Source organism: Anopheles marshallii, chromosome 2, assembly GCF_943734725.1.
Source record: "Anopheles marshallii chromosome 2, idAnoMarsDA_429_01, whole genome shotgun sequence".
Lineage (NCBI taxonomy): Eukaryota > Metazoa > Arthropoda > Insecta > Diptera > Culicidae > Anopheles > Anopheles marshallii.
In genome coordinates this window covers 35,554,958-35,581,791 of record NC_071326.1, presented here as the reverse complement: position 1 = coordinate 35,581,791, position 26,834 = coordinate 35,554,958, and the positions used below count along the sequence as shown (strand labels likewise).

At 43.7% G+C, this 26,834-nt stretch overlaps 2 protein-coding genes across 2 annotated transcripts in view; both read left to right on the top strand.

The window, feature by feature from the left end:
- The window catches only part of LOC128717901 (uncharacterized), a 67,963-nt gene extending 52,474 nt beyond the window's left edge, over positions 1-15,489 (top strand). The window contains exons 6-8 of the mRNA XM_053811578.1: positions 5,490-5,596; positions 5,696-5,849; positions 13,869-15,489. Of these exons, the coding sequence (XP_053667553.1) occupies positions 5,490-5,596; positions 5,696-5,849; positions 13,869-15,489 (1,882 nt within the window). The remainder of the gene's footprint in view (positions 1-5,489; positions 5,597-5,695; positions 5,850-13,868) is intronic.
- A 1,447-nt stretch (positions 15,490-16,936) lies between these two features.
- On the top strand, positions 16,937-26,834 carry LOC128707790 (tRNA (adenine(58)-N(1))-methyltransferase catalytic subunit TRMT61A). The gene is made up of 3 exons (XM_053802747.1): positions 16,937-17,564; positions 26,442-26,611; positions 26,706-26,834. The coding sequence occupies exons 1-3, from the start codon at positions 16,937-16,939 to the stop codon at positions 26,832-26,834; spliced, it is 927 nt and encodes a 308-aa protein (XP_053658722.1).

Below are 26,834 nucleotides of genomic sequence, written 5' to 3'. Positions count from 1 at the left end.
TCAGAGGACGGACTACAAAAGACACTGATATCGAAATATCGAATATCGAACGGGTCAGATAAAGAAATTACATTTTGAAAAAAAAGGACCTAAGAATAAATGCACGAACTGTCAGAATAACTGATCCACAGAAGTTTTTCTTTTACCATTTGATAGTTGTAGTAGGCATTTGTTCTCATTTTTTTTTACTTGGATAACTCCGATATCGGGGAGTTCATCATCTTCTGCCTTAATGAACAGAAACATTCGAGCTGAAAGACATATTCAATGTGCAATGTCTTTAGACTAGTTTAAGCATCCTTTATGTTTCAATCCAAACACCCCAAAGCGGAATCTTCTATTTTTCGTTAACCAATTCAACCGCTCCAAACGTTTCCCCTTTGAACACCGCTCCATGCCACACTACCTCGAAATGTCCGGTCCGCAGTTGCGCAGAGTAAAATGAAAAATGTGATTGATAAAAATTAAAATGAGTGATTAATCATCTGCCATGTGGAGCCCCATCTTCAGCGTTACCAGGTCATAAGCGCCAGCACCGACGATCCCGAGACCGATGAGACAAAACCTACCAAAAGCACCAAAGTAACCAAAGGCCAACCGAAACACGTTTGACTGAAGAGAAAGACAACAACAAAAACCACAACCCAATCAACTCGGACGACTTGTGGGGGCTCCAGAAACAATTTCGCTCGAACATCTCGAACCAAACTCGGTTTATGCATGTACCTCCGGTGTCTCCGACTCGAGGATTAGTTTTGTTTTCGGCGTGAGGTCGTTGGCTGGATTAGGGAATGCCAGCAAATGGAATAGGACATCGGCACAATGCTTTGAATGGATGGAGCATATCAGCAGTGGTTAGGTGGGGAAAAAAACAAAAACTGCTATTTTGACAGCCAAAACAAGCGGTTTGGCAAATTTAGCGAGCGAGGTTCTTAAGTGACCACATTTGCAACAAACGTTAAGCTGGTCAACAAAGAATTAACATTTGGAATTCTACTAGCATAACCTCTTCAATCAGATAAGAAACTAAACACACAACATCTGTACGAAAAACTTAAGCTCCTAGTTTAACGGAAGTGTGTTTGTTTGTGTATCTTTGAACAAATGACCAGAGACTCACGCCTCCACACGAGCCCTAAGCTGAGCAAGGTCAATCGAGGAAACCCACAAAAGGACCACCACCTCCTTCACGTATTTTCCATATTTGTTTGCATGCCCGAGGCAATAGCTGTAGTTCCGTACGGAGTGAACACGGTTCGAACTCATACTTGCATCTGTTTGATTTTACTTTCGCCATTCCAAGCGCCTGCAGCTTATGTTGGCATATGTCATACGTTGCAACGCCCTCCATTGCGATGAATCTATTCGATCAATGTTTATCGATTTTTGCTCTTTTTTTTGTTTTGCTTGTCTTCATCCATTTTGCTGTTCAGATAAGCTGATCCGGATCGAAACAGTAAAGGCCAGCTAGAGATTATACGCGATGTTGGTTGTGCGATTGGTTCCGCGGATTCCGTTGCGGTTACGAGGAACCATCCCATCCACGCCCTTCAAGGCCCTTCCAACGGGCGCCCGAAGCGAGCGATACAACGTTTATCCGATTCGACGCCTTGGAGAAGGTGTGCAGCGATCGGAACGATCGGAGTTCGCTCTAAATCGGAAGAAATCGCAAAAAAAACCCGATATCGATATGGTGCAGCATAATCGAATTCAATTTTCTGCCGCACCCGCAACCCGTGACCGAGCGAATAATCGTGGAGGCGATGTCCGGAGGCTCATAACGCGACCGGCGTGTCAACAGATGGTCAGGAAGGCAGACCGTCACATTGATTATCATATCTCAACTACGATATCCGAGGCTGTTCCTGTGAGGGAGAAATCTTTCAAACTATGACCATGTTACTCTAAAAAAATTAAATCTGTCTAAGATCTGTTATAGTAAAGAAATGCATTCCTAAGAAAAGCATTAACAAATATGCAAATTAAAACCGGGTGTTTGAACGACATTTTGATCCATCATTAATTTGTCAAACGAAGTCAGACACTATCACAACAAAGTAAACCAAAAGACCCAACCACATAAACGACGTGCCATAGGTGATGCTCCCCATGAACCGTAACTATCATCGCGCGTCTTTTTATGGTTTTATTTATATCAACGCAAAACATTAAAGTATTAAATTGTTATCACACATCTTGCTGCTGTTAATAATACTTACACTTTCACGTCTCGAGCCACAACACCGCAAAAACTAAATTGGGGTCGGAAACAAATTCCGCTCACTGTTACATACCGGGACGAAATGTGCCGACGCCAAAGATCTTGTTTCACTTTAACGCCACCATTAATCAACCGAGCGAACCGGGATGGAATTAAATCCCACCGTATTGCCGTGTAATGGATCTGGCGTCGAGTATGGGATGATTGTGTTTGTTTGGGTTGATATGGGTTTTTTTTTTCGTTGTTGGTAAATTTCATGTTTCATGCTTTACCGAAATTATAAGTGTTGGCTGATGATGCAGTTTGGATGAAGATGAAGTGAGTGTAAAGTGTTTGGCAAATCAGTGCTTACTGCAACAAATGAGAAAGTAACTTTGTTCAGGAATGCTTTATTAGATCATATGGTTTGCTTAAAAACTTTTGAAGTAAACTTTTGATTTTCGTTTTTAGAAGAATTCTCAATTGACTATAATTTAGCTATATCTGAATAACTTGTTATTTGTTTTGTTTATTATCTGTACTTGGTTTAAGGAAGAGATTAGGTTTGAGGGAAGATGCAAACTTAGAAGCTTGGAGTACGTATTTTTAGTTGGAACAACGTATTGGGTTTCTTTTTTAAAGGTTTGAAATCGGTCTCGATGAATTAAACCCGAAACTATGACAACGAAACTATGCATAATTTAGTTTAAAATACTAACTAACTTTGAATATGCGAATGTTTGTCATAATATCAGATATTCGAACAATGCAAGCGATCATCAATACGCACACAGCAGATTACGCCTTAAATGGCACAGCAGGAATATAACATGACATAACATGACTTATATAACAATACTAACAAAGAATAGTACAATTGTGGCACATGATATCAAAAAATCATGGATACGTTTTGCAAACCTGACGATGAATGTCTCAACAAGAATAATTGAAAATTATAGAAGCAATGATTTTTCTATTTAATGAATTTAATAATTATGCTACCGTTTGCGGCGATCGTAATGTAACTGATTGCTTTGTCATATCAACTGAAACCGTTATGCTTTAAAAAAAGATTTTATCAATTAATTTAACATAATACGTACCAGAAAACGTTGGTCCATATCCTTGCTTAATATTTCAATATGGCTGAACTACTCCCTTTTTCGTTGCTTTAATTGTTGAAAACTGTAATAAAGAGGTCTTTGAATAGGTTAAATAGTTGATACTTCATCTTGGGGAAACATATTTTGCCCGCTAACCACCGTTGCGTGGTTCTTTGTATACACACCGATTTTTGTACATTGTTAGTATTTTCTGCTTTACAACACACTTCCCCTTGTGGCACTGTAATCATCGCTGTTTGAGAATTCAAGGAGGTGTTACTGCAAGCTGCGGGGGATTAAGGAGTGTCATCGAGGAATGTGGCACTGTACGAGAGCACACGAACGTACCAAAACAAGCTTAAATAAGTTATCAATTGCAGAAATGGAACAATCTGTGAAATGGGTAGGTCAACTTCCTGGAGGCTAGAATTTAAAGTGGTGACATTAAGGTTGGAATATTCATTACATCTAGTGATACGATCAAATGCAACACGATCGAGTTGTGATCAATGAACTGAATCGAACTGTTTGGAAGGTAGGAAATCGTTTTTTTTTCGCATTCAATGCGAATGCTGTTTAACCCCTATTTAAAGATTGTTTTCTCTTGGTACCCTACCAAGGACAGATAGTATGATCTGCGATGCCGTATCAGGAGGAACTACCTCTGACCTCAAGCGAGCGATACCAGCATCGAAATCAATACAACAGCATCACTTTGACTAATCGATTCATAACGTTCCCGCCGGCCATCACCAACCATACCAAGCGATCGAGAGCGGGCGCGCGCGCGCGATCGGACTCGCACCAATGTGCACACATATACAGCATCGATGGAGCCGAAAACGGCCACGATAAAAGCTGACCGCACGCGCATACCTCCTTCGCCATTTCACCTTCGCGCTGGTTCTCCACTCTCCTGTGCTGCGATCAGTCGATCAGTTGACTTTGGGGGTGGCTGATCCGCTGGTGGTGAAAGATAAATTTCGAAACCTTTTGATATGAACCGACCATTTCCGAACGGCATGCTGCAGCATAGCTTCGCATCCTGCGTGCCACCTTCTACGGGGCTCTAGCGCTTACTGTATTCTCTCCGCGATCCGGTCCCGTATTTTCTCGGCACCAAAACCAAGATTCGATCGATCGATCCCGGCCAACATCATCGGGTTTTTGTTCACTTTAGATCTTAGTTTGCGTCTTGCCAACAGGCAACAGGGAGTTTTTAAAGGGGGGAGGCTTTGGAGCTGTGATGGAGACGAACGAAAAACAATACGATTAATCGATTTAATTGATTTCTGTCGTTTCGTCTGTGTGTTCTCCTGTCGGGTTGCCGGTTTTATACGGTGCGGATCCCAGGAGAATTAACCCTTCGGGCACCGGGCGCTGACCGATGTATGGTTCAATCGCAGCAGATGCCTCTCCCAATCTTTGCTTGCGTGTTTTCCCTTACATCCTTTCCCTGGATTCCGCTTTTTCCGCACTGTCGTGTGCGACTTTCTTATGTTCATCCGCCAGCAGCAGCCTCGCTGCAACATGTGTTCACGGTTGTTGGCTGTCAGCATCGGACAGAAATGGTCGCGCTTTGCCGCACACTTGCCGACGGCCGGTCTCGTCGTGTTTCATTTATTTCGATGATTTTTGCTTCCACACCCCAAGGTTCCCAGGCAGCCTGGTGGTGTAACTTCAGTTATGACCGTTTTCATCCGCTTCAATGCGTTACTCGCAATACATTTCTTTTTATCGGTGCAATCACTTTTAAAGAATAATTAGAAATGTGTGTTGCTAGAAATTTTATTGTGGTGGACATTTTAATTTTGCATGTAACAAGTACTATTGCAATTAAAAAGAAGCAAATTTAAGGATCTTGTTGAGATGGAATTATTGTTGATGTCAATATTTTTACTTTAAGAATAGCGCATATGCCGTTACAATGGATAAATAAACAAATAAAAGAAATATCTTTTATATGTTTTAATAAATGTGAATGTTAAATGTTAATTCGGTTGAGTACACCCGGGATAAGGTGCCCGCTCATTGTTTGAAGCCAGAAATATCTCCAAAGTAATGTGAAATGTGCCTTTGGTTTAGATTCCAATATTTTTAAACAAATAGAGCGGTCAAGCCGACAGTTCTTCAAGAATAAAAATAATGATATTTAATTGTCATCATTGTTACTCTACTTCCAGCGGTGAATTCCATCTCGGGTACAGCCGCAGCGAACTGCAGGGTGTGTCCTGGTATCAGCTGCTGCACTGGGAATCGACACGCGAAGCACAAAGCAAGCATAGGCTAAGTAAGTCAATAAAAGTAATTTAGTATTAAGTGTAATGTTTATGTTAATCATATTCATTATTTCTTTCCAATTATCTGTAACAATGTTCCCTTCTCACAGTCACCCAATCCGAACAAGACCGATCGTGCATTCTGCTGGTTCGAATGCAACGCCGTCAGAGCGACTTCCTGTGGGTACACGTGGTGCTGCAAGTACGTGACGGTCAAGACTCCAACCAGCAATCGGTGATCGTGTGCACTAATCAGGTGCTAAGGTAAGCTTTGCTTTGATTTTGCATACATTGTCCGTTGTCGTCGATGTGAGTGAGGTATTTGTTGTAAAACCGAAATCAAACCTTCCCCGCTTCCAAGCCCTAACGGGAGGTCGGCACACGTACGACCACCCTGAAGGAAGGGAATGGGTGGGAAATGAAAACAAACATCCACCAGTCAGAACAGCAAGCAAAGCTCGCATTGCAATCGTCGATCAATCGATGGTTGAACATTCGACCGATCACATTCGATCATTATCGGGAAACGAGAATCAATTCGCAACGGCAAGCAGTTTTACGACAGCTCGATAAACCTCATGAGCTATGTACTGGGGAGTGTGCGGCATACGAGAATAAGAAAAAAAAAACAAGAAACTGGAACAAAACCAAACAGTACCAACGGTACTGGTTCGCTAAATGACAAACTCAAAAATTTTGTTCGGGTTCGTCGCTAGCGTCCCGTAGAAGTCTTTTGATAAAAGAATACTTTTTCCCTCACTCACCGCTCAAGGTTGTCGGGCGCGTTTTCCATGTGTATGTATACCGTTCTGGTACACATTTCCGGCACCGATTTACGAACCACCGCCGTAGGAAATGATGAAATTATTGCAAATGCTAAATATCGTTCCGCCAAACGGGTGATTGCAATCGCTGGTTCCGTCGCCAACGGGTACGATGAGCGGCCCCCATCGTCGTTGTCGACGCCGGCAATATGTTGCTGTCAGCGCGACATGGGAGATAGAACGTTGGGCCGCACTTTGACGATCTCCGACAATCTGAAATCACGCCAGATCTGGACAGCACAGGATTAGGGTCCCGAAAGCGGGAGGCCTCAAGTTGACGAAGTACGGCGGCTGCTGATAGCGATCGCCCTGCCGAGCCCACTGGACGAACGGAGGGTTTTTGCCTGATTTTGACGTAACCCGAATGGATTTATGGATTTATCGGACCGTCCACATCTGCACCACAAACGAACGATCTGCTTTTATCAACGATCTGCGTAGGCTTAACAACCCGCAACCCATAACGTGTTGCCATTACTGTAATGTGAACTATTTTATGGAACTTTTGAGATTCTGTTCGTCCAAGGCGCAACTGAACCGAAAATGTCACTATGATTTGTAGAAAATCGTAATGCTGCGTTAAAGTGTGCAATTAAATTTATCGTCCCGATGTATCAAACCGAACTAAGCTGCACAGTATATGAGTCGGAATAGGTACTACACGGCTGATTGATGGCTAATGGTTGCGTTCAATAGGAGAGAAAGTAAAGTGTTTTAAGCTCAATAACCATGTTTTTAGTAGCCGGATTGATCCGAGTAACTCGATACTCCTTCATTCCGAAAACCACTTCATTATTGGAGCATTCAGCCGATCATAACAACATAATTACCCGCATGGTTACCAGTATATGACGCCATCAGACAACAGGAGATCATTTCAATAGCCATTCAGCAATGCGTGGAAGGAGCAGCCAGGAGCAAATTGGTTCAATCACGGTCGCTCATGGGACTCCCTGGTGAGCCGTATCGTGATCCGTATCCTTCCTGGTGGCTATGGCTCAATAAAGCACATAGAAAGAATTTAATTACCGATTGTGTCGATCACAACGATATCAATAACTAACTAACAATAACTATATCAACGCAGTAACTTTGATGGTCTGAGGTGTTGGTAGTAGTGGAACGGTACAGCGGTTGTTTGTTTAAGCTGCAATCACGTTCACCAACCGTTTGCTCGAAAGGAAACGTCGATGGGAATCGGTAAGACCAACACCTGCCCGTTTCTAGACGTACCAGCAGCAGTGCTAGAAGCTACGGTAGGCTTAAATCGTGCCACGGACAAATAATTCACACACGAACTTCGACGCCATCGATCCGCCAAAACAGTGGTCCACAATCATCGATCAATGGGTTGTGCATGCACCGATGGTGTTTAGTGGGCGTATATTGGTTGCTGGTTTCTGGGTTGCGATGTGAAACGTGCGTCTCCGCCACAGGTGGATTTACAATTTATGGTTTTTATAATTGATCTTGACGAGCCACAGCAGCTTTGTAATTAATTGATCAGCCCAACAAAATGAGCGTTGTATTTTCTGTACTAAAAAGGTGAATGCAAAACGAAAGACTTGTATGCGAAATGGGTTTTTAAGCGACGAACTTCATGTGTTTCGGTACACATTTTAATATTTTCATGTTATTAAAAAACTCGATGTTTAAACCTATGTGTGAAGAAAAATAAATTCAAATCAAAATCTATTTTTCATTTAGCGCTATTTAATATAGTTTTTGCAATGTCGAAGAATTCAAGACATTCGCTAGTAAATATTCTAAACGCTCATTTCGTTTTCCCTCACAACTTCTTGCACGCGTTCTACTTTCTATACCCTGGCGTTTACAAAACTGATCTCGTTTTCATTCCACGTTGCTGCTACATAAAGCGAATTATTTTCACTGTACCAGTGGAAATTGATCAACACAAAGTCACACGGTACAGCAGTTGATCATATTTTAACTCTTCCCGTTTGCAACCCTTTTTACCGGTTCACTCCAGTCCATCCATGCACGGCGTCCCCATTTCCAGTGTGGTCACATATGTAAACTCTGCCCCGATCATGTCGGGTTGGTATGAAAAAAAAAAAATACCCCCCCTACGCCATATCGATCGCCCAACGATTTCCAGCAGTAAGTTGTGCGGTTCCACACCACCTTATCCTGACTGCTTTGTGCTGCTTATGGGTCGGGAGGCGATGCGCAGGACAACAGCACCAAATGCCCGAACTGTATTGACCGAACCATGGTTTCTCACATAAATAATCTAGACCACCCGGCCACATCCACCGAGCGACCAACCGCAGCAAACACAACCATCGATCGATCGTTTGGCCCCGTTCGACAATCGGCCGGGCATGGATTGTGGAAAACTCACAGGTTACAATGACCACTCGTACCGGATCGCATGTGATCCGTTGCGTCCAATGCCTACCTTCAGATGTCTTCATACTCGTGAAGATTCCAATTCATGTCGAGCATTCGGAACTGAGCTGCTGCGTCGTACACGGCTGCATTTATTTTTATTTCAATTCCATTTGGACTAATAATGGTAACAATAATCGTAATGTTATTCCATTACTCATCACGTGTCGATTCTTTGTTGTTTGGTAATGCTGAATTCTGGTATGATATCCAAGAAAATATTGATTGAATATTGATTATTTTCAAACAAATTTTGTATGAATTTTTATAAAGTAAACTGAGCAATTGTTAGTACATTTTCAAATGTATCATGTTCGAAAATATAAATCAGTGGAATAGGAAGTTTCAATAAAAACATCCCTAGGCAGCTTACCGTTCCTTTTTTGTATCTATCTTAATTCTTTCTCTCCGTTCCATTCCTCTTTAATGCTGTTTGGTAAACTATTAACCATTGACAATATGTTACTAAATATATTTTTTTTATCAACACAAATTTGATACCTTTTAAGTCAATTTTAATGGAAAACAAACCATTTGCACACTTCCTTCGGTTTAAGACTTACAGAATCATTCAATCTAATGAGAAATATAAAAAAGCTCAATTTTGCTTCATACAACGAACGAAAAAAAGCATACCTCATTACCATTGCTCGACTGACCTAGCCTCAAGTCATTTAACTCACTGCCCGGCCTTGAGGTAATTTTTAAACCATCTGATTGCCGCGCACAATAAATAAAGTGTTATTAAATATAAATATATTTGAGTGCTGGTGTCCAAACGTAAACTGCGTTTTCGCGAACCCCGAGCACAAACGTTACACAAATGAATGGGAAGTCACCGCTTGCACTCGATCGGTCCGATAGGAACTCGGCGACTTCAATGCACACAGGCGGCGAACCGGCCTGAACACTGCGGCCGTGGCCAGAAAGTACGGTTTTTTTTTCAGGCGAATGAAATATCGTCAGATGATGAGGTCGACCTGTTACGGTGGGATGGTTTCCGAAACCCTGCCGTTCGGTACTTGCTACCCGGTCAACTGCTTCTTGGCCATGTTGAAGCAGTGCGCGGAGTTAACATCCATTTAGTAGGATTTTTTTTTCATTTCGCACAATTTATCTCTTCATGCCGGTTGTACACTAAAAGGGCGCGCGCGCGCGCGTTCTGTAAAATATAGGCGATGGTTGATACAGCTGTTAAAAACGCAAAACACGCCCGCTACTATCACTGGCACTGGCATTGCGCTGGCTGGTGGGGTGAACATCTAAGTGAACGGAACATCTTAAAGAAGCTGAAAATGATGCAGATTTAATAAGAATAAAAAAAAAATCATTCCCAAAAGGTACATCCAAGTGGGTTTGCGTGCAAAAACCATAACTCCACCGACGGGACACCTATCGACGATCTTTTAATAATAATATCCGGTGCTCGGTTTCCCTTTTGTACCAATCGTCTGAACACATTGCACTGTCTAATAATTTGCAAAGAAGCGAATCGTTCTCTTGTTCAGGGCCCGATTCTTGGTACATTATGCCACATAAACTTAAGGTAGTGAGTGAACTCTAAGCATGCTGCAAACAAGAGCGTTCTATAATTTGTCTTCAATTAAAATGCTAAAACAGGTTGAAGTGATAAAACCCATTCAGTTATAAAGCTTTACGTTTTAAAAATATTGTAAAAATTACATGCTATAAGTAAGAGGATGCAAAAGCTAAATATTTAGTACCTTCAATCTTCTTATTGAAGCAGCACGACATCAAACGTTCGATATCCCTAGTCCCTCCATTCATGTGCCGCCGTTTACATCCAATCACGCTGGTTGTGCTTGTGCAAATGAGCTATGAGCACGGACAAATGGGAAGCCAAACAGAAGGGAAGCCCGATACAGCAACTGCCAACCAATTCCATCCGACCGTCGAAAGCAGAGTGATGAATTAATGCAAAATTTGATAGCCAACGTGCTCGTGGTCTGTTTTGCAACCTTATATTGCTGCTTGCTAGTGTTTCGTTGCGAGAAGAGGCGTCCGACAACATGCACGAGCTGTGCTAAAGTTTGCTCTAATTTCTAGGCTCATCCTAGAGCGGATCGATTGAGCCGGGCCTTGCGTGGTGGGATGTATTTGTTTAACCTAGCGCAGCGTTAAATCCTCAATTTCTTCGGAACCTTTGCCTGGGTTCGAATTGGTAACGAAAACGTATAAGAAGTGATCCGTTTCGTACTGCTTTGCTCGGTAAGCAACAGGATGATGTTTTGTACCTGGATCCACCAGGGTGTGCATCCACTTCTGGTGCATTCAGTGCGGGAACATGCTGCACTCCCTACCGACAATTGCGAGGCGAGCAAATTTACAGCCTTATCACTTCGGACCGGTCGCGGCTTCTCGCGCAACAAAACTGACATAATTATGGTTCGGAAAATTTCTCACGTTCCCCAATGCCGACCAATGTGGCAGAGATGCGGAGCTACAGGACGATACGCTCGACCGAACCGAGGGGCGAACGACCAGCAACGGGCAGAAGTCAGGCATGCCATGCTGTGGATCAATGATTTGAATTATTGCACTTTGCACAAGTCCACAGAAAGTGTTCGCATTTAATCTCGCATCGAGCCAAACACAAAATTACTCATCCTTTCCCTGTGCTGCGATCCCCTGCGATACGTTGCAGACCGTGGGCATGGTGGGGTTCGAGACGGTTTAGCTTAAAATAGAACACCGTAGCGTGGCAGTGCAAAATGGCAAACACATGGGGCAAAGCCTAAGCAAGCTCATTCCCGCTTCGAAAGCCTTCTAGTTTGGGAATAAAAATCTCCGCAGCGTACACTTTATAATTACGGCACGCATCGCAACTGGACGGATAACTTTCCGTTTCCATTACGCATCGGATGGGCCATAACGCTGGAGCGAATGGCAATGCCTTTCGGAGTGGAATGCAGATCGAGCCGGGGAGTGTGGTGGAGCAACAAAAAAAAAAACGGGAGACGAAAAAAAAAAACAGAGCACATAAACCCCGACCGTTGGCTAAGATTTATTGCCAAAAGCAGGTACTTAAGGCACATTAAGCAATGTTGTAGGGCATCGTATGTTGGCGGCTGTGTATCGTGCAGGATTGACCGTACAGGCGGCGCTAGTTGCAAGTGCACTCACAAAACTTTACAAAAAAAAACAGATGTTGCAAACAGTTTGAAGCTTACGAAGCAATGTACCAACTATTGCAGGGAGTTTTATTTTACATGGGACCGTGAGCAGGATAAAAACGACTATAAGCTTAATGTTAAATATCTTATTATCCACGGACGGTTTATTTAAATACATAATTTAAATAATGTTACGCAGTACAAAACAGTTTCAGTTTCAGTTAAACTATGAAAAATACAAAACAAAATTATAATATTAAGAAGCACCGAATGGGTTAAAGCCTTGAAGGTAGATCTGTTACAGTACTTAAGCTTCAATTGTTAATCAGGTGGAGGTATTCAATATCTTTAAACGGAAAAATGCTTCCTAAATTCCTGGATCATACTGCACTATTTCGTGTGTACGGTTGTTCAAAGCTTCCAAAAATTTTGAAAGCAATAATTTCAGTTATGTTCTTTCCAAAACTGTAAGCAAAGTGAGTAGATTCACGGTCCAGGGCAGGACCTGATCCCTGCCAAATCCCTGCCCTTTTGGTGGACGCATCGACGCCATTACGCGATCTCAACTTGGGTCTACTACGCTTCCTCCTTCCATGTGGACGATCTTAAACGACTTTACGAGCTGAGTCGTCCGGTGTCCTCCTAATGGAATGACCAACTCACTGGACTTTAGCGTGTCTTATTCGTCATACGAAAGTGAGTTCATCGGACAGCTAATAGAACTCCGTCCACATTGTTATACAAAATCTTTGTCCCAGAGGCGTAAGTGAGCACATAAAAGCAGCAATAACACCAAGTTTCTAGCAGCTACAACACACAACTGTTGGTGACTTAGTTTAACTTAATTTGATGGTACTTACACAAAACTTACATTCGGAGATATATTTTTCCCAAGGGTAATTGCATGTACCACAGTTTGCTAGTACATTGCTTCCAACATATCCTTTCCTGTCGACACAATGTACGAATTCCTCAGCAAAGTTCATGAACTCCGAAACGATCTTTGGGCGGCCGAAATCGAAACGAGATGATTTACGACCATACATTGCAGCCGCGGTTCTATCTGGTGGACTATGAGCCGATCTGCCGATACTCTACCACCAGCACCGCACCGGCACCAGCAGCAGCAGCAGGAGCACATAGCAATCGCAACCGGGCGGGACGTAAAAATTTGCATACAAACCTTGCATTTTTGCTGCACTTTTTCAACCCTCCCCTAAAAACAAAAATCGTATGCTCCCCAAGCAGGACGATAAGCTGCGCTGGTCCTGCGACAGGTCGTAAGGTTACGTTTATTGCCGTATCCCACATGGGCACCCCAAACAAAAGACGCATAGCGCGAAGATGCACAGACAAACCTGAAATAAAACCGAACAAATGCCGTACGGTGTGAGTGTGTGCACGAGGGCAACAATCACGAATCACGGTTGCGATTATGTGCCGAGCGCGGGCGCGCGTAGCAAAAAGCGGATCACCTTAAACGATCGTACGAAAATCATATTGCACACGCGTGCGCGTATTGCTTCTTCTTTTACTCACGGCGTATCCCTGTTTGCGGGGGGGGGAAAGACGCAATGTGAGATTATGCTTCGGTTGCATTTAGCATTTGAACGGTTCCGGGGAACGGTTTTGGGGGAGGGGTCGGGGGGGAGCAAGTTAATGAAGAAGAAGAATGGAAGGAACCTCACTCGAGACAATACTGACAATGGACAATTTATTTTATGTGATCCTCCAAAGTTCTCCAGGCGAATGAGGCGAACGAACCATGGGACCCGAATCTGTACCGCAATTGCGTAAAAGTGTGGGAATAAGGGCACCATTTTTAGAGTTCTTCGTGCCTGTTCTACGGGTGACAGGAACGTTTTAACTTATGCGTATGCGCTTCACCATTTTCTGCCTGCTTGTCTTTCCAGCGATCGTGAAGCGTCCGTGATGCTGTCCAACTCATGGCTCTACCATTACTACACCGTCCAGTCGAAGATGCAATTCGGTATACCGTTCGAGGGTGCGACAAGGATACCGCCGACGGCTCCGTACTACCCCTCCAACACACCGGTCCATCACAACAATCACTCACCGGGTGGTGGGGGTACGTCGGGAGGTGCCATGGCGGGCACATCGGGAGGAACACTTACGGCCACCGGTGTACAAACGCATGGGTACACTCCACAATCACACCATTCGCATCATCACATCCCTGCGTACGGTTACCATTCGCCATCGGGACAACATCACAACGGCGGATCGGTAACGCCAATGTTGCACGCTCATCACCACCACCAGCCAGTGAACAATGGCGGATTGGCGACCGGTAGCGACGACTACGGTACACGTGCGTATGGATTTCGGCTAGACGCTACCGGACAACCGGTCGACTACAGCGGCGGCCATCCAACGCCACCGGCATCAGCACCTCCGGCAATAGTGAACCCGGCAGCCATTCCTATTCCGGTTGTACAGGTGACACCGCACATTCGCTGCCACAACGGTGGAGGAACGGGAAGCTCCACCGGCAGTGAGCTGAGTGGTACAGGCGCGAACGGAACCAGTGTCGGTAGTCATCAAACGAACAGTGCAACCAGTGACCGTCATAATGGCACACCACCGGCTAAAAAACGAAACATAAACCGGCTGGAACCCATCTACATCCCCGAAAATGGGCAGTCTGAACCTTCCGAGGTGTCCACGGTGGAGTTACAGACGAATTCGACCGGATTGCATCAGACGGATAACGCTGGACAGGGTGTCACTAATGGATTAAACCACCTCAGCAGCAGTATTGACGGTGGGGGATCTCTTGGAAACGGAAGTGGCAGTATAGGTGGTGGTGGTGGTATAGGTAGTGGAGGAGGTGGAGGAGGAGGAGTACAGACGATGTTGCTAGGCAACCGAACCGCGATCGGTAGACTGCACTCCAAATCGGCGATCCTTCCTACGACGGTATCGAATCTGTCTAGCGAACCTACCGACTTTATGGAGCAATGGAACCCAAGTCCCCCGTGGTCTGACACTACCGCTCAAAAGGTACCAGATATAACGCATCAAGAACTCTCCCCTTACATGACGACGACACCTCCAACGCCTACCAGTGCTCCCCATCAGCATCACACCGGTGGATTCCCAACGGCGACCACGTTCTCCTTCGACTGGATGCCGGAACAGTTTGTACCGATCGCAACCGACTGCACAGGAACCACGCTCGTTCCTTCCGGTAGCACAGTTGTCTCGCAATCCGTGTCTGGAACATCCTCCATTTCCTGCCTTTCTACCAGCAGCAATCACAGCACGGTAACCGGGAACGTAGGATGTGGGTTGCCTCCCAGTTGTCTCACGCAGGACGGGTTACCGATTCCTGGGCTAACTTTACCTATGCCTGTGCCTCTTCAAATACCTCCACCTCCATGGCCTTCAGATCACCGGTTACTGGCACTGGAGGGTACCACGGGATCTTCGACAGCATCGCCGGCATCGGGAGATAGTGGTAGCGAACGGAAGCCTCTGGACGACCATCCGGAACCGCGACGATCTCACTGACCATCTATCTCAGCTAGCTGTTACTAATGCCCACTGGAACGTAGTCAGTCTAGGCTGGGGTATTACTGTTGATAGGCGTTTAAATTATTTATTTTAGGAGGTTCATTTTTAAATGAATATGGTCGTTCGTTAGAACGTTTACGGTACATCTTCCGCATCAGTATTGTTGTTAGTAAAGGCGTAACGCATCAGAACATCCATTCGGATAGCATTTCTGTGCGTTCCAGATAGAGATAACTTATTTTAGAAGCTCAATTTAACTTGCTCGTTTACCCACAAGAATCTAAAAGCTATCCCCGTGCTCGTGGATGCTTTAATTTACAGTTGGCTAATATTTATTTTCACAATACGAAAGGGGCACCTTTTACGATTCTAGCAACAATGAATAGGAATACGCATAATTGTTGATTATGTAAATAGAAGTATAATGTGAATGCATTTAATGATGCTAGAATTTATTCCTTTGGCATGTGGCATAGATAACAGCTGTAATGAACGTGTTGTACTGAGATACTACGCGAGTAATGTAGGTCTAATGTAGGATGCAGCTTTTGTTATATTTATGCAATCATTGGAAAGACATGAGAAATATGATACAAAAATTAAGTTTCGAAAAAAAAGTTGCTATTTTTTAAGTCTGTTAGCTTCCTTTTGTCTTGAGTTGATTTAAATGATTACAATCATTTATATAATTCTGTACACTGCTTCTATTGACTATCCAGCAGTTGTTGCTCTGAAGCATCCGAAAGCATTTGTGGTCCAATTGTAAAGGTATGTGAACTAGAGATCAATATCACTATGTAAAATAAACTCCAACCTATCAAAAATTTATCCAGCTTTGTTTTGCCTCTCGAATTTCCGTACATTGCAAGCGTGTCAGCTAGCCAGCTCAAGTGGTGTCTCATTATACACGTGTTATACGGATCGCTATTAATATTTTTGATTCAGACCGGTTGTGTGTTACTTAGTGGTGCTTGCCTTCACACACGATAGGACCGGTCCAAAATCCCATCCGGAGTAATCCCTCGTAGCAAGAACAAACTATCCGGCAACGTGATAATATAAGTCTAGAAGTGGGCTGGCCATGACCTAGGTCGTTATGCCAAGAAGAGAGATAGAGAGTGATGTTATGGATTAACTTCTTCTTTTTTTTTGCAAAAATAACAAGGTAACATTTGAAAAAAACCGTGATTCTACAAGCTATTTAAAACCGCATTTTGTTTTAAAATTCAAACTCCTTCATTTTGTCATCCAGCGCGACCAAGTAAGCAATAAAAAATGTCCATGCGTTCTTACCTGTCAGCTGTCAGTCGTACACCGGGTGATCTATTTGTAAACAAACCCGCAAGCCGTTTTGCTCGCACGTGTGGTTTTAAACCGAAAAGTGCAGTTAGCTGTTTATAAACTCTCGCATTCCGCAAGTAGAACAAATTTCGCTTGAACAACAATGAGTTTCGCCGGTCCGAAAGAAGTCATAGCTGAAGGTGATACCGTTGTGCTGTATCTAACACCAGCCGCAATGCACACGATCGATGCGGTGCCACAGATACGCAACAAAAAGAACGAAATGATCGAGTACGTGTTCCAAACGAGTTTCGGTGCGTTAAAGGTGCGCGATCTAATCGGAGCCCGGTATGGTTCACGCGTTCAACTCACGAAGGGCTGGGCGCACGTCCTACAACCGAACCCGGAGCTGTGGACTCAAACACTTCCACACCGCACACAGATTCTCTACACGCCCGACATCAGCATGATACTGTATCAGCTGGAAGTGCGACCGGGAAGCATCGTGATCGAGTCCGGTACCGGTTCCGGTTCACTATCGCATTACTTTCTGCGCGCCATTCGTCCGTCGGGCCACCTGCACACATTCGATTTCCACGAGGAGCGTGTTCTAAAGGCGCGTGAAGAGTTTGTCGCCCATGGACTAGGCGATAATGTGACCGTGCGACAAAGGGATGTGTGCGAACAGGGATTCGGCGACGAGCTGAACGGTGTAGCGGATGCCGTGTTTCTGGATCTACCGGCACCACAGCTCGCCGTCCCCCATGCGGCAAAAGCACTGAAAGATGAAGGTAAGCTTTACTCCCCCAATTAAACAACCATAATGGATTTTCTCCTCCTCCACGTACAAACACCCGCACAACCACGCTGGGTGTATGTGGAATGGAGAGAAATAGCTTTTAAATCTGTCGCAACTACAGTAGTCCCTGGTGACACAGCGGCTGCTAACAATCGACTTGAACACACCCTGCGGGTGAACCTTTCGCATTCTACTGCTTTCCGGACGCCTCTTTCCTTGACCCGTGAATTCGTATTCAGTTAACAATTAATTTTTCCTTGCACACTGTGGGTATGATTTATCGGGCATCATAAATTACTTTGTGACGCATAAACGATCCCGACTGGTTTTGGTTCCACACACCATGCATACACCACATTCAACTATCACCTTCACCCGGGCAATTCTACCAACGTGAACGCATTTTCAATTGTATGTACAATATTTCACGTGTAGCACGGTGGTCTGATGGTTGATCGCGAAATTGATTCATTATAAAAAGGAAATAATAGCAAGAAAAAGTACAACTACAAAAAAGTATCGTATCGAGATCGTGTCTTTTCGGAATAATAAGCAAAGAAGATATCATCGAAACGACGATATGGGGTCCCGGTTTTTGATAAATTGAAAATAGTAACGAAAAGGTTTTGTGTCAAGTGTATTCGTTGCAGCAAAAAAAAAACTATGAATATAAACCGAACTTCGTAAAAGTGGTTAAGCACAATGAAATTATGCGTTATGAATGTTTCTTATATGCGGGATTCAACGCCCGTTCAACAATTACACTACATTGAAAGCTCCGTTTCAATTTTGTTTTTCTTCATTATAATTGTATCACTCTCTAAGTGTCAATATCTTATACTACCAGTTAGGAAAAGAATGTTTCCTCACTTATCCCGCGGTATAACAGCATCAGGGTTTAGGTCTGCTTCGGAAGTAGCTTTAATTGATCATCATGGTCGAGTGCTGTTGTCTGCCGATTCAATATCTCGATCCTTGTGGAGGTGCATAGCAACGCCATCACTTCATCTCAATTTGAATCAACCACATCTACTCTGGCTCGACATTGTAACGGCTTCTTCTTTGTCCTTCCACACATACGGGACCAAAAATCCTTCTGATCAACTTCCTCTCGAACGCGGCTAAGAAAGTTTCGTCATTGTGGAGTATATTCAAGTTTCAAAGGTTCGTAGAGGCTGGTAAATCTAACAGGACGATTCCGGTACCTTAAAGAAAGCATAAGCAACTTCAATCTGACCCTCGGAAGATCGCAACTCCGATCAGAAACTTCGCAAGCAGAACTATCTGTTGCTGCAAAAAATATTTGATTAGATGTAAAAACTACCTCAAGGCAATGTAAGATATTTGGTGAATTTTTGGACAAATATGAAAATAAAATGCGATCCATCTTCCGGGAACATTATTTAAACCAGCAATCATATGATATCAATAATTCTTTAGATTCCTTACAAATTTATATTAATTACCGAGCATTTTAAAATATTATGTAAAGTAAACTAAAGACTTTCAACATTTTATTATTTCGGCATTTCATCTAAATTTGAACAGTTTACAAACAAAATGTAACGTTTCTTTCTATTCCATACAACTTTGAATTGTGGAAATTGGTACCAAATACGTAACAAAAAAAAAACAAAGCTATTACACTACACGAACGACCACCGCCAGCTAATGAATAAATATTCTGCTACTTGTCTAGAATCCGCTCTATTGCAAAATCAATCACCACGTCTGAAATCGCACCGGCTAGTGCCGGCCTTTTGCTTCCCGAAACGGGGCGGCAGAAACCATGATTCACCAGCGCGGGCGGTCCTTTGAACTTGCCTTTGAAGTGCAGATATGGTTAAATTACGGATTTTTCATCCCGTTCCCGTTCACTTACCTCAAGTCCGGGGAGGGCTTACACAATTCGGGGCCGCATGTCCGCACCGGTCACTCGTACCAAATTAAGCAAAAATGAAAATTGCCATCATTTATTAACTGGCAGGCGCGGGTAACCGTTTGGTGGGTTCAGATTTGCATATACTTCCTTCCACTCGATCAGCAGATTCTTGGAGTACGGAAACGGTATGTTTTTTTTTCCATTTTTTTCCAAAAAACCACCCCCTTCCCCCCATGACACTACAGCAGTTGACAGCATAGTACCCCATAGTTGTAGGCCTCGATGTCCTTTCTTTCTCATTTGTACACCATCAAACATCACGTGCCGCACGGGGCCGGGTCCGCAAACAGGCCAGAGGTGATAAAGAACAGAGCGCGAAATCGGCGCACTCCAAAGGGGTGGTTGTCCGCATGATTCAGTAGCAACAGCACTATTCATCTATTCAGTCGCACCGTTCCCTGCCCGCTGGGGGCTCTGGGATCGCTGGAGCTCTGTTCGAGTGAACCACGTGTGTCAACCAACTTCCCAATGCACGCGCAAGCTACGAACCTCCCCAAAAAGGGACAGAACACACGGTGTTTAGCGGTGGTAGAATTTATGTACATTGTCACCCTTTCGATCGGACGGACGAATGGGAACAGTTGACACAGCTCTTGACACTCTTTCGATACGAACGGTCGAAAGAAATTGGCAACCGGGACGGTAGGAAGCAAAGAATGTAGAAAACGGGCAAGGAATTTCAAACTGGATCTCCGGACGCTGCGTACTGCGTTGTGATCGTCCCTGTTGCGATTCCTTTGAAGTGGTACCCCATCATGGAAACAGTGTTCGTTGGGCGAGGGAAGTGTTTTGACTATTCCCGGTGCGACTTTGGTTGCACAAACGTAGTAGGCGGCGGTTAGTTGAGAAGCACGTGAGAGTGCGGAAAGCGTGATGAAGCAAACGACGAACATAATTCTTGTGGTGGGCAGTGTAGTTTGTCAAGCAGCAATTGAAATGGTCCATTTCATTCGCGATTATGGACAAGCTGGCCAGCAAAATCCACCCAAGAGGTGGGTTTGGATGTGTGTATTGTATGGTTTCGGATTTTACTAAAGTTTGGAATGCAATTCTTTAGTAATAAGTCGCTAAATTATGTTATAATTTCATAGATTCCTTTTTTTTCTTGAAGCCGTTATACATGATCGTCATTGGTAAAGTGAGGCAACCATCAACAGCTTCCAAACGCGACGAACACCGATTTCGATGTATAACTCAATGGACACCACTAGAAGCGTACGCCAAAATACCCAAACCGTGTTATTGAATGTTGACGATGCGATTAATTAATTTTTATTTTCACATCGTTGCTACATACGCGCACCTTAGGGCCATCGTCCGACCAGCATAGCCGTAAATGTCCATCGGTGTGCCGTTGGTGCGGCAAAGTTAAAACAAAATGATCTCCGCCAACTACACGGAACTCATCGATTTGGACATCGGTTCGGCAAACGTTGCGCCACCGGGTAACGAGAGGGAAGAACGTACCGATCACCGGGCGAGTTGTACGATCGCTAGGCGACGGCGACAAGCTGTTGAGTGCCGGTTGACAAGCTACCCTGTTGGTTGTGTTTCGTTGCGTCAAAACATAGAAATCCGAACCCCGCACACGCTACTCAATGGGCAATTGTTCTGCCGATAACGAATGGACAACACAGACACACACACACGCGGCATCCAACTGAGTGGTGGATGGTGAAATAAATCCACCAGATGGTACGCTACGGTGGATGTATTCGGGACCGTCAACATCAAATCACACCTGTGCACTGAAGCCCAGTGTGGGCCAATAGCGTACGGCGGCGATTACGAGTGTCTTCGATTTATCGACGAGTGTGTGTCGATGTGCGATTCTACGGGCACAATAGACCGCAGGTCCTTTGATTAGAAGTCGCGTTATGAAAGTTACGTTTCGCCAATTCGAAAACTTCAAAGCACACCAAACGACACATCTAGTTAGCGGGAAAACGATTTCCCTTGCAATTGAGGTATCACATTTATTGTAGGAAAATTTATCACTCCAATGGTGATGTTTTAAAATCTTGCCACTTGAATGCGTGATTTCAGTCAAAGATTTGTCCGTCCGTCCGAATGCGTCACAAAGTAACTCGGCTCATTCCCTTTGTGCGAAGAAAAACAATTTTTTGGCGCAAACGGCTACCAATATATGGCTTTCCACAGGGTACCTTGTGGACACGCACGGAAGAAGAGAAGGATCGATGCGATCGATGCGGAAATGAATGATTTATTAACAAACGGTTCCCGCACATTGCTGCCGGGGTGGCTATAGTCAATGGATACAAAGTTAATGCCTTAGCGACACCGACCGTTTGAAGTTGCTCAGTTTGTACAATCTCTTGCCTCACTGCGTTTCCCTCGGTACCTTACTATGGCTCTTATGTTAATATAAGATCAAAGACACTAGAGACGGATGTCGGCCTACCGACTCGTTGTGACACACCAATGAAGATTGTTGCTATGAATTCGTGCTGCCCACTGTAGTTCCCGGTCCCTGTCGCCAACAGTGGCCAACAGTTTTTTTTCTTTTCTAGCGAGCTAAAATGGTTCGCGATTGAAGAGAAATTGGCACACATTTTTAACACAAGCGAGCAGGCAGGTGGACGCAAACCCCGATACAGGTCATGCATCGGCAGGGGGTTCAAATGTCGCGAAAACAAGTTACTAAACCCTGCGGACAGAGTGAATATACATCCTCCCCGGTGGGAGGCGAGTCGCTTTCCTTATAAAGACATACAGAGAAATCCCAACCGTCGGCTACGGAACAAATGTCAACCTTCGTGTACTGTTCCTCTTCTGGCGTGTGGAACAAGATGTACCCGTGGCGCAAAAGCAATCCGTACTGAAGCAATTCTTTATGTCTTGTGATGATTGTTGCCTGTAACTGTATCGGGCGTAATTTTTTTACGACTGGATGTTCATATTGGGAAGTGTTTTATTATCAAGAGAGTGTTTGTTGTAGTTGTTTTCATCTGAATGGGACACCGTCAAATGTTTTCGACGTGTCAGTTGGAACGCTTTTTTGTCTATAAATAATAATAATTAATGATATGTTCAGGATGTAAAAATAAAAAAAAAAGTTTCGCTCTTTAGTAGTGATCACAGGGAGCAGGGACGGGCATGTTATTAGAATGATACCGGACAATCCACATAGACAAAGAAGGTGTAGCAGGTCCAAATCTAATCGCAATGGATGTAGTGTTCTCATTAAACTTTTGATCTGCTGATCGTTGGGCTTTGCAGTACATGTTTTTTAAAGCAGAAAGAACATGTTTTATTCAATATTTCATGACGAATATTAATCCTTTACTCGACACTATAAGAAGTAATGTTAGATATCGCTGATATTCGTGCGAAATTGAAGAATATCACGTCCCTCCAATAAACCGCATTGATGCTTATCTAATAGGCGTCATACCGCACCAGCTCTGAATGGCGCTGATGAACACGGAGCTTAGCTTGTGTCGAGTTCACACAGCAGGAGGGTGCAAAACAACATACATGCACCAAATATGGTATTCAGCCAATGCACTGATGTCGACAAATGAACACGATCAGCCTGGGAACAGTGTAGCACCAGACTGGTAGCCACCATCTCACCTCCATTTCCGTACCATGCTGTCGTATTAAGTAAAGAACCGGAAACGCCACTTGCAACGTATGTTAATGTTTTGGGGGGCAGTATATGCTGCCCACCCAAAGATGTCCAACAACATCACATCAAAGGTTGTCCGTGATCATGCAGCTTCTGCTGATCGCTTCGAATGTTATACATCTCGCTTCCATCAAGTTTAATGATGTTGACAGATAATTTATATTACTTTGCACACGTTGCTGTGTTTTTGCACAACACAACCCCAGCGAAAAGATTGATCGATTTCCACCGATACGGACAGATTGACGGCGAAATGAGAGCAAGTAGTGTGGTGAGCCGATTATTTATGCACATATCTTATCCCCCAGCAGTGTGCTACCATTTCGACGGTGCGGATTTGCTTGTAAACCTGCTGTCATTACACTCTCGGCGTCCGTGATGAAACGTATGAATGACACACATCTTCCCATCCAGGGCTGAAGTGTGTGCTACGAGGATCGATTTCGGCAACCAAACGGATCGAACGCGTCCACATTTGGATCGACTGGGTGCGTAAAGTTTGGCAGCGTACGTGAATGCCTAAATCATTCGGCGACGTGGTACGTGAATGACAGGACTTTAAATTTGAATTGGCTTTGTGTGTGTGTGTGTATGAGTGTCGAAGGATGGCCAGGTTGCCAAAGGTTAACAAAAACACGTGTCACGTTGTTAAGACACATAACGTAAAAAGGATGTAGCTCCGTTCTCTGGAATACTGGTTTATTTATGTGTAAAATGATCAAAATTATCATTAATAAACTATCATAAAATAGTTCCGCTCACTGCTTGTATCATACTAGCAAGAATTGTTCTAATGCTTCCAATGTTAACATTAGTTACTCGAAAAATAACCATCTGAGTGTGGGCTTTGCTGTTGCTAATGAATGAAAAATGGCATTGAATGAATCCCAAACACAACGCCTTTATGTACGAACTATCAACATGCATATGCGAGCTTCGACACGATCGAACACCTTCCCCACTCTCGATGGGTCCAATTGAGAACCCAGCAAAACGTACCACCATCAAAGGCTTTTCCTGTTCCCGTGTTTTGCATTACCATCCCTCCATTCTCCTTTTTTTTTATTTCACGTGTCAGTGGCTGTCCGATAACGATAATGAGACTGCCAACTTCGTTGCATTATTCATGGCGCACTTGCACGAGGATTCGTTTCATGCTTTTCTTAGCTCTCCCCCTCCGGGAGATTGAAGTGCGGACACAGAACACTGTAACGGGGGACTGACTGTGAAAGTTGCCGTTCGGCAGGCAGTCTGTTGAAATCGATGTTGAAATCGTTAAAATCGCCAATTGCCTAAGAAGTGTGGAGCAGTGCGCGGGTAGGTAGTGGAGGGTTGGCGACGATGACGATCGGTTAAAGCTCATGCCAACCCTGACAAGGGGTAGATTTATTGCATTTTCCCACCGATTTCGGTCGGTGAAGAAAAAAAAAACCGCGTGAATGTTTTCTTTTTTCGGTGCTACCACATTAATTGACTACCAATTTGGCACAGGTGTTGTGGATTTACAATGACGACGTATTTAAAGGTTTTTTTAAAGGATTTTTAGTTTGATGCGGATGAGTGATGTGGCCCCTTTGCATAAATCAATGGAGACGGTCGAGACGGTATCGACCTCAGAGTAGTAGTTTAAAAGTAGAACTGCAAATTCTATTCTAGAATCTGCTATTAGTCCTCTGCATAAAGCATAAACGTTTAACTCATGAGCGTTTATGCTTTACCGCATTTTTAACACTGTGAGTTTTATTATTCTCAAACTTTACATTTCATTTCACTAACTAACCCACTTTCATTTCACTAACCTTAGCAGTAGGAACGGACGATGAATCAGGTAGAAAACGCGAGAATACAAAATTAGGGAAAACATAGGATCGAAGTCGTGTCCGTAATGCAGCATGAGAGGATGAGCTGCAATAAAAATCAAACAGATTGGCCACAACAATAAGGGCACGAAAGCATTCGTGGAGAGGATCATTGTTGCTAAACTGCGTACGACGTCTAGCAACATATATTGGAGGACGGTAACGTAGAGAACGGGACGAGACATCACTTCACTCCGGTATCAAACATCCATACAAGATTAGATATTGCCTAGCGTCCATTAGGACTGCAAAGTCCGAGATGGCCTATCGGCACCGATTTAGATGAGTTTCCATGTACAATCTTTGGTGTTTTAGACAGCTAACAGCTTCAGTTTTATACTCACCATTTTATTTTACGTGACGATCTACTAGTTTAAATAATGCAGTCTGTAATGCACGACTACCCAACATGCCTGCTCAAGGTTACAGTGCTGCCGTAGACGAACTGCTATCTGATTAGGTAGTGTTGAGAGGAAAAGATCGTACAGTGGTACGAGCGTATCTTCGAATTACAACATAAGCAAGGCGAAATCCTCTGGTGTAGTGTTGTGCTAAATTAATATTTTGAAACTGTTGAAGTCATGACTCTTTAGTGAGGAGTCATTCAGGAGTCGACTCTAAAAAAAAAGATCTTTTGAGAGATTCACTTGCCGTTCTTGTTGAACAATAAAAAACATTTTAAAAGTACAAACGGTAAATATAATTGTATAAAATATAATAATTTAATCTTTGAGGAATCATGACTCTTTGGAATAGGAATTGAGATTCATTAATTCAGTCCAAAGATTCACTCAGATTCAAGAATCTGAATCAAATTCTCCCAACACTACTCTGGACCATTGTTTTGAGAAATCATCTCAATTATATGCCCCACAAACTTTAACGGTCCTGAAACTGCAACGTATAACGCTGATATCTCCAGAAGTCCTGTATAGGTACGGGACTTAGACAATGCAGACGAATGAACAGCGCCATTTCCGCTCGATGAGTGTCTCGGATTACTTTTGATTTTTTTTTTGTAGGAAAGCATGTGGAGAACGCTAACTGATTCGAAGCAGGTATGTTGACCTGGACACATGATGAAGAGGCTGAGCTCATATTCTACTAAATAGTTACCGCTCTGCAGTCTGGTCGGTATCTGGTTAAGCTGACTCTTGTGGATTTAAGGCTGTTGATTTTCCTCTCAGACCAAGAATATAGCAAACTTAAAATACCCCGACAGCCAGTGCATATTGAGGAGGTGTTACCAGTTTAAATGAAATTCAACTAATTTTGTTGGCAGAGTACTAGTTGAAGTCGAAGAGTACTACTACTTCTCTGTTTCTCTATTATATAAGTGACATCAAATGCATAGTGCATATACATCAGCAACTTACTCATGAACTCATCGTTATCTATTTTTCCTAATTTCTACAGGTGGTCGCATATGTTCATTTTCACCCTGTATCGAACAGTCGATGCGAGTCTGCGAGGCGCTTGGCAAGTGTGGTTTCATCGAGGTGCAGAACATTGAAGTGCTCCAAATCGAGGATATCGTCCGTACTCGTAATGTTCCCGTAATTGAGCTAGATTTTCTCAAAACGAAGGTAAATGGAGTATATATTTCGATAGTGCTTCCTTTGAAAACTTTGTTTCTAATTATTTCCAAACTTCTTGCAACATCATTGCGCTTAGCGTCAGGAGACGGAGAAGGATATGAAAACGCCACGGGAAAACAAAAAGTACATAACCTCGTCCGCACCGCATACGATGGCCGGTCACACCGGGTACTTAACGATCGCCGAATTGCCACCGCTCTTTGCCCGGTAA